The sequence below is a fragment of the Chiroxiphia lanceolata genome, chromosome 1 (genome assembly GCF_009829145.1).
Source record: "Chiroxiphia lanceolata isolate bChiLan1 chromosome 1, bChiLan1.pri, whole genome shotgun sequence".
NCBI lineage: Eukaryota > Metazoa > Chordata > Aves > Passeriformes > Pipridae > Chiroxiphia > Chiroxiphia lanceolata.
The window spans coordinates 53,426,841-53,435,699 of NC_045637.1; the positions used below are offsets into that span (position 1 = coordinate 53,426,841).

The window sequence follows — 8,859 nt, forward strand, 5'->3', positions numbered from 1 at the left end:
TTTGGTGTATTTTGTGCTCTCTTTTGGATGCCTTTTGGGTCAGTGTTAAGCAGCTGAAGTATTAATTTGTGTCTCAGTAGTGTGTAGTACCAGATGTAAACAGTGCGATCTTCTCTTGCTTTTTAATATTTGAGCTAATCAGAATTGAACTGATAACAGAACTATCTGTTCAGATTACTGTAAATATAAACTTCATTGAACTGTAGTAGTAGCTTCATTGTTTTAGTTTTAAGATGTGGATGATTTTTCTCTAGGAAGTAAAATTCTCAAGTCATTCTTAATATTTGTAGAATGATATAGATGCAAGCAAATCCGCCCCAGTACTGAATACATCTAAGCAGGATGGACCGATGCCAAAACCACATAGTGTTTCACTTAATGATACCGAAACAAGGAAGCTGGTGGAGGAGTGCAAAAGACTTCAAGCAGAGATTATGAAGCTGACAGATGAAAATCGGCACCTGAGGGTGAGTTCTGCTTCCATGTTTACATTGAAGTGACTTCACTCCCCTTGGTTGAAAGGTCTAATTTGTAATTAGGCCAAAAGATGTGTATTTCAGCAAGTAGATAAAACTGTTAGAATGTCAAGATTGATTTGTAATATAATTTTACTGTCCTGTATATATACTGTGTATTTTGAACTTGTCAGTGATTGAGACTTTGCGATTGTCATGGATGAGACACTGAAGCTACATAACTTTCTTCTTAAATGCAACTGTCCTATTTAAGCTGGTCTTAGTTACTTTAAGTCTAAATCAAAAATAGTGCATTAGTAGCTTTTATTTAAAGTGCATTATTTTTCATTAAGAGTGAGTAAATGAGATCCAGACCAGTAACATTTTGTATTACGAATTAATAGTGAACAAGAACAATTCCTGGTCAGAGGTAAGCAAACACTGCTTTCCAGTACCTTTATGTAAAGGTGTCATTTCAGTAACCTGTAACTAGTCAATATATGACTTTATGGGACTTTTCTATATATTTGCTTTTGGAACAGTTCTAACAATTTCATTGGCCATGATAGCCTTTTAAAGAACCAGGCAGTAATGATGTCTCCACACCCGCATTTCTGATGAAGTTTACACAAAGCGGATGTTTCTTCTTAATGATAAGGAATTACTGCTATTTAATTTTGACACATAGTAAATAAAAGCAAAATACTTCGTTGTGCCTGTCAAGATTTTCTGAATCTTTTTTAACCAGAACATGGAGAGTGACTAGTGGATTACCTGTTCTTATTTGAAACATTATGGTTTTCTATGTCCATGTTTTGGATTTCAGTGTGGTGTGATGTGTGTGTGGGTTTTTGTTTTTTTTTTACTTCATTTAAATATTCGCCAGTAAATTTGGCCTTTTAGTTCAGTTTTTAGTATTGTTAAGAAGATGTATTTATACTTTTTTTCTATCTGTATTTTCTCCTCCCCCTCAGGATGAAGGCTTGAGGCTCAGAAAGGTAGCGCACTCGGATAAATCTGGATCACCCACAGCTTTGGCCCTCAGAGATAATGGCTCTAATTCTCTTCCTTCACTTCTTGTTGTAATTGCAGCCATTTTCATTGGATTCTTTCTAGGGAAGTTCATCTTGTAGAAAGAATGAGTGAGAGAAGCATGCAAAAGTGCAGCTTCCTTGTTTTTTTTTTTTGGTTTTGTTTTGTTTTGTTTTTTTTGTTTTGTTTTTTTGTTTTCTCTTGGCCAGAAAAAGGTTTGTTTACCTACCACATCATGGGTAGTATGGCCCAAGTGGCCCTTTTTGTGTACAGCATCATAACAGGCTTTGCCTTTAATGATCTCGCACGGTTAGAAAACACAATCTGAAAAAGACAAACTCTTCGGCTGCTGGACAAAATTGTACATTAAGTCATCAATAGCAGGTACCAGTTGCACAGTCAGTCCTTTATGAAAATTCATAAATAAAGAATTGTTCTTTCTTTCTGTGGTTTTAATAAGAATTCAAAAATTGTTCAGAGTCTTGTAAATGTTATTTTAATAATCCTTTAAAATTTTATCTGTTGCTGTTACCTCTTGACAAATGATTTATTAGATTGCTAATCCCACTCATTCAGGAATATGAATACAAGAGGTATTCTGGGGGAAATGGTGCCTCTTACTGTGTAAATTTTCTCCTTACCTTACTTTGCTAATATCATGGCAGAATTTCTTTCTTATTCCTTGTGAGGCATTGTTGAGAGTTCTTCATCCTTACAATCCTGTCCCATAATATTTAACATGACAAAAGAAATAAAATTGTTAACAGATTTTTCTGCTGGGTAGCCTGTTTGTGTGTGTCGTACTTTTAGAAGGGATTCCTAACAAGTTCATTGTTCATGGTAATTTGCTACTTGTAACAAATGGCTATTTTTGAAGTTTATTTGCTTAAGTCTCTGGCTTAGACTGTTGTAATTGAAGCTTGGGAAAGAAAAAAAAGGTTTCCATTCCATTTGTTTAGGCTGTTTTCTGGCTGCTTTCAGCTACAGAGAGGATGGTTATCAAACTTGTTTTGGAACAGAATAATTTGGATATCCAGCAGGTACAAATACCAGACGTGAATGCTTTCAGTATATTAACAATTTGCTTGGATTGTGCAGGAGTGTAATAATCAACCTTCTGTTCCATCTTTGGATCTTCTGGGTGTCTTCCAGGAGTCAGTATTATTCTTTGATTTCTTAAGGGTACTTAATTCACATATACTAACTTACCGGGTTTGTAATTCTGTTTGAGCCGATATTCAGAAATGCAAGTTGAATCATTCAGACACCCATAGTGAATTCCATGATGCAGAAGAGTTGATATTTGCTGAGTGAGCCTCAGTTGCTCACCTTTGAGAAATAAAAATCATTTTTATGCAACTCTTGGCAGACCTACCTGTGTTAACTGTGTATAGCTAAGTTTTAAAGAATGCGTTTTTGGGGTCTGAAATGCTTCCCTGCACTTAGTCTTATGTCTTGCCTCATCTCTGAATATGTCATAAAAACAAACAGTAGTATTGAAACAAAATATTATCTGTACTTCTGAGTAAGCATAATCCAGTACAGGGAATTACTTGTAAACTTGAAAAACTGTGGAAGGGGTATACTCCTGTAAGCAAAATTGTGTATGCTCTTGGACAGCTTGACTTGATGTGGTGCAGCTAAGTGTGTTAGACCTTGGTATATGCACACCTTATGTAGCTGAGAAAAATGTTCTGGAAGTGATGTACGTAATCTTGGTTGCCTTTGATTTTTAATGCTTTTTTTTAAAAAAAAGAAAACAATAATTACATCATGTTCTGTCATTGCTCTCTGTGATAAACATTTTTTTATAAAATCTTGCACATGTACAAGGAAGATGATGGAGAAAATGCAGATACTGCTTATCTTTTCACTTAAGCATGCAAGCACTGATGTTTCCAATTACTTGTTCCAGTGTCTGCATTCAAGTCTCCTTCCACCCCAGTGACTGGAAAAAACTATGTTGAGGTCTTGATTGTTTTGGTTCCACTGGTTCAGAATGGTGTATTTCTCCCGATTTTTTTTTTTTTTTTTTTTTTCTCTAACAGAACATTGCCACATCAAACTTTCTTAGCCTGTTCCAAAGTGATTACGTGGAAAATAATGAAAGCAATATTGCGCAGGATGTAGTTTGCTTCAGACAGAGCAGTCAGTTCTGCGCTGAAGGGAGAAAAACTAAACAAAACCCTCTGGAAGATCTTAAAATGTTTACAGCATGTTGTATGGAGGTTTTCAAGGGTGCTAGCACTTAGAGGACTTTGAAGCAGAAAAAAGAAGTCATTGCCTAGTGACTCAGGTTTTGGTATCTGGCAGCAGAAATAAGGGAAAACATAATGATAAAATCAGAATGAAATAGCTTTTTCCATAAATAACGAAAGAGTTGGTGGTAAAACTTGGTCATGTCTTCAAAGTGAAAGTGTACAGCGGTCTCGTAACCAGTGTACTCAGTAATGGTATAAGGAGACTGTCCTGGTTTCCCGTAATCCCTTCATAGCTGTATATAAAATGTAATGCTAAAACTATTTTGCTCTCAGGAGTCATTTTGGATGAGATCAACTGTATTCAGTGAATTATGTAATATGGATTAAATTGTTTGTCTTTGTTCCTGAAATGGTTAGAACTTCTTGCTTTGTCTGCCTGCTTACTTGTGTATGTAAGCACAGGGAAATACAGTCTCTCCACTGCTCCTAGTGAAATGAGGAGATGATGATGCCCATAAAGTCATGTGAGGGTAAATGTGTAACTTCAGTTAAATACATGTTGCAGGTTGCTCTTCTGATTTCTCAGAAGGGCAAGATAGAACAAGTATACAGTATCAAAGTAGTATTTTAAAGTTTTTATGAATATAGCACTTTAAAAAAGAGTAGTATGGTTCAGGGGGAAAAAACAAGCCTAGTTAACTAGAAGATACTGCTTCTGTAATAATTCTGGGCACCAAATTTAACCCAATTAAAAATATATATATAAAGTTCATTTAAGAAAAAGTTATTTGTATCAATGCACAAGTTATTTGTGCGTTTCTACTAATTCTCTAAAAGCTGTTGACAAACACTATTGCCCAGGCTTGCATGTTTCTGCTGCTATGTTTGAAGCCAATTCACTTATAAGAAGCAACCAAACACTAGCTTGGAACTTCATTATCCTCCTGGGAGGAGGGAGGGTGGAGGGAGGAGTTGAAAGGTGATATTTTGCCAAAGGGGAAAAGACAAAGTCAATAAGCAAAACTTATCTTTCAGGCCTTCTTCAAAGTTATTAAAAGTTGAAATGTTAATAAACTATGAAAAATGTACTAGTGTCCTTTTTATTTTGGAACTTCTTCCTGACTACATTCTGTGGACTGCTGATAATGAATAGGTGTATCTTGTCCACCTTGTGGACAGTGTAACTGCTCTGCTCTGAGGTACTGCTGAGAAATGGCATGAAGCTGCCTTGGATGAAGATTCAGTGTTGGAGTGAAGAGCAGGTGCCTGGATCCAGGCAACACTGAGGATACTGATGGGTCTGTCAGATTTATAGGAATCATCTTGACGAAGAGTTTTATTTTTCCTGTTTGGAGTCGCTAGATATTTATGTATGATCTGACTTGGCAGAGCAAACACTTCCTTCAGTCTGTGGCAAAAGATGGAATGGGAGCTACGCAGTTACAGAGCAACCCTAAGAAATACTTAGTACAATACCGAAATGCTCTGCTCTGCATGTTTACAGGCAGGATTGAAATTCTGTAACTTGTCTTTTTAGCCACATTGCTGTGAATGTAATAGTGCTTTGCCTTTTATTCTGGTTCCTGTGGAATGGCTTTGTGGGAGATGTCCTGGAAGGCCCATCTGTGTGTAGCAGTCACCACTGCTGCCAGCAAGGCTGTCTTTGCTGATCCTGAGATGCTGTGGTAGCTTTAGAGTGGTGGCACACTGGAATGTTGGACCAAGAGGGGGAGCTAAATGCAGGAGTCAGTTTTCACAAGGGTTTGAGATCCTGTGAGAAGGACAAACTAATGATGGTAAAATGAGACAGGTTATTTCCTGTCTGAATGTCTTTCACAGGGGTGTTCAAATGAGTGTAACCAAGGGTATGATTGAGGTTAGTCTGTTTATCTTTTTGAATGTGTGTTGTATGTTCAAGATGTGAATACATGTGGATGTATGTTCAAGAAGAATTACTGATTCTGCCACGGCTCCATAAGCAGAGGTAGCGATGGTGTCGTCACCTCCATTGAGTTGCCCTTTATGTGACAAAGGGCCGTGTCGAAATGAGGTCTTGTGCAAAGGCGAAACAATTGATTCATATCTTTTATCTGGCTTTGTCATTACTGCCAGGTGGTGGTAAGGTCAGTGCCTGTGCCTCGTTTGCTAGGACAAGGGTTTATGTGTGTGTGATGAACTGGGTCTGGAAACTGCTTTGGATGAAGTTATTGTTTCATCCCCTACATGTTATGTTGTAACTGTAAGTGGTATAAACATCTCTCACCACATTACAGTGCTGTTTTATTTAAAATTTGGTACCACTTTATGTAATGTTCACACCGCTGCCAGCAGGGTATTGAATCCCTGTTTATACCATAGCTGCTCTGTTGCTGGCAGTGGTGGAATGCTGATCTTCTCCTTCTTCTTTAGAAAAGATTTAAAGGGTGTTGCGGTAACCAGGCATAAGAGGTGTGAGACAGACAGCTATAATTACAGCTTAGTAGTCTGAACTCAGACATGTGAAATAAATGAAACTAATTGAAAGGTGGCTGAAATAGTTACCTTTAAAATCTGTTTATAAGGAAAAAAGCCTTGTAAGTTGTTTTACTTTTTTTTTTTTTTTTTTTAAATTAGACTGCTTATCCAAGTTCTGCAAGAAAAAAACCCAGCCAACCAAACAACAAACTGCCATAGTCTGGGAATAATTATTTCAGGATATTATTGAAAGTTTTTACTAATGCTGGTGCAGGTTCATGTGCATAGGTGAGTCCAGAGAGATTATCACTAGGGATCAGTGTCTAAGCTGTTCTCAGAACTGGCAGTAGTTAAATCACAGTCCTTATGAGTGTCTCAATCTGCCTTGCCAAGGATGGGTTTTCCTGGCTTTAGAGATGGGGAGACTGAGGTACAAGTGTTGAGGCAAATTTTTGGAAAGGGGCAGTTTAAGCACACACTGTCCTGTTTCTCATCAGGCCTTCCTTGGGCCTTGTCCAAGGTTTGGTTGGTTTTTTTTGTTGTTGTTGGATTTCAAAAATGCTGCTTAGTGCTGCTTAGAAATCTTTCATAGTCTTTTAAAGCACCTTCCTAAAGGCTTAGCTGTTGCCTTGTCTGTCCCTGAAGCTGAGTGTTGAACAGACAGAAAATGTGGCTGTTAGGTGTTTAACAGTGGAATGTGCTCACTGGGATTATAATGCCTGACCTTGGCCTAAGACAGTAAAGGGGGGGGGGGGGAATATGCTAAACATTTGGGTGTGTCGCTTTTATAGTCCTGGAAGTGAGTGTCTGTTCCAAAAAAATTCTGTGGAGTCAGTGCTGTTCACTGTAAAAGAAAGCAAACAGTCCTAAAACTGTACAGGTAGTCTGCTAGTGGGGGTGTATATTGCTGTATTGGATTTCTGTGGCAAGGTTTTGGTAGCGGGGGGTCTACCAGGGTGGCTTGTCTGAGAAGCTGCCAGAAGCTTCCCTTTTGTCCAACACAGCCAATGCCAGCCAGCTCCAAGACAGACCCAAGGCTGAGCCCATCGGCATTGGTGGTAACACACACCTCTGGGATAAAACATGGTAAAGAAGGGGAAAAAGCTACTGCAGAAGAGCAAATTGCGACTGCAGAATGAGAATATGTGAGTAACAACTCTGCAGACACCAGGATCAGTGAAGAAGGAGGGGGATGAGGTGCTCCAGGCACTGGAGCAGGAATTCCCCTGCAGCCCATGGTGAAGGCCATGGTGAGGCAGCTGTGCCCCTGCAGCCCATGGAGGGCCATGGTGGAGCAGAGATCCACCTGCAGCCTGTGGAGGACCCCACACTGGACCAAGTAGATACCTGAAGGAGGCTGTAACCCAGTGGGAAACCTGCGCTGGAGCAGGCTTCTGGCAGGACCTGTGGACCCATGGAGAGGAGCCGATACTGGAGAAGGTTTTCTGGCAGGACTTGTGACCCTGTGAGGAATCCATGTTGTAGCAGTCTGTTCCTGGAGGACTGCACCCTATGGAAGGGACCCATGCTGGAGCAGTTCATGAAGAATTGCAGCCCGTGGGAAGAACTTACATTGGAGAAGTTCGTGAAGGACTGTCTCCCGTGGGAGGGACCCCATGCTGGAACAGGGGAAGAGTGTGAGGAGTCCTTCTCCTGAGGAGGAAGGAGTAGCAGAGTCTATGTGTGACAAACTGATTGCAACTCCCATTCTCCATCCCCCTGCACTGTTTGGAGGGAGAGGAAATTGGGAATAGAATTAAGCCTGAGAAGAAGAGGGGGACTGGGGTGTGTGTGTGTTTTAAAATTTGATTTTACTTTTCATTATTCTATTCTGATTTGATTGGCAATAAATTAATTTCTGCAGATAAAATCTGTTTTGCCCATGATAGTAATTGGTGAGCAATCTCTTCCTGCTTGTATCTCGACCCATGGGCCTTTCATTTTATTTTCTCTCCAAGGGGAATGATGGAGCAGCTTTGGTGGGCATCTGGCATCCAGCCAGGGTCAAACCACCACAATTGCTCTACCCATGGAAGTGGAAAAATATTTTTCCATTGCTGCTTTGATAGCCCAGGTACAGATGATACAGACAGCTACTCCCTGACTACTTCAGAAGAGCCAAAGCACTTCTTTTTCTTTAAAACCTACACATGTTCGACTCCTTCAAGTAAAGGTGCTCCAATAATAGTAGACCGACTCAGAGGTTAAATCCAGTGCTGTGTTTTCACTCTAAATTAGTAAATGCTGTTATTACTGCTTTTCAGACTGCAGTAGACTTCTGCACTGGTATGAGGGCTGTTCTGAGGAATATTAGTAATGAAAATCTTAAAGATGGGGCTCTTAACAGTCGAGAGGCATTGCTTTAAATTGTTGTGTAGTTTATAGAACCATGTTTTAGAAAGGCTTAGGAAGAAAATTTGCAGAAAACAAAACTTGAACCCTGGGTCAAATAGAGGACCCTCTGGAGCTGTAATCACAGGTATTAGAAAATGCAGCTTTGATGATGAAGTGAGTGATTTTTAGAAGGTGGGAGCTTGTGCAGTGGTTATTTTTCCCTGATTGCCTTAATCAACTCCATCTAGTTTAAAATGTTGAAGTCATAAATACAAAATACCTGTTCCACACCTCAGTGGCTGGTGTCAAGTGAAGAAAACAGGAGTGTGGTAGGAAGAGATGGCCATGAGAAGGGTAAGATGCACTGCTTCAGAAGTGTCTTT

General features: G+C 39.5%; 1 protein-coding gene across 1 annotated transcript in view; it reads left to right on the forward strand.

Annotated features, from left to right (window-relative positions):
* Window positions 1-4,098, forward strand: part of VAPA (VAMP associated protein A) — a 28,238-nt gene extending 24,140 nt beyond the window's left edge. Inside the window, exons 5-6 of the mRNA XM_032686345.1 lie at window positions 291-467; window positions 1,430-4,098. Of these exons, the coding sequence (XP_032542236.1) occupies window positions 291-467; window positions 1,430-1,588 (336 nt within the window). The 3' untranslated portion in view covers window positions 1,589-4,098. The remainder of the gene's footprint in view (window positions 1-290; window positions 468-1,429) is intronic.
* The last annotated feature ends 4,761 nt before the right edge of the window (window positions 4,099-8,859 follow it).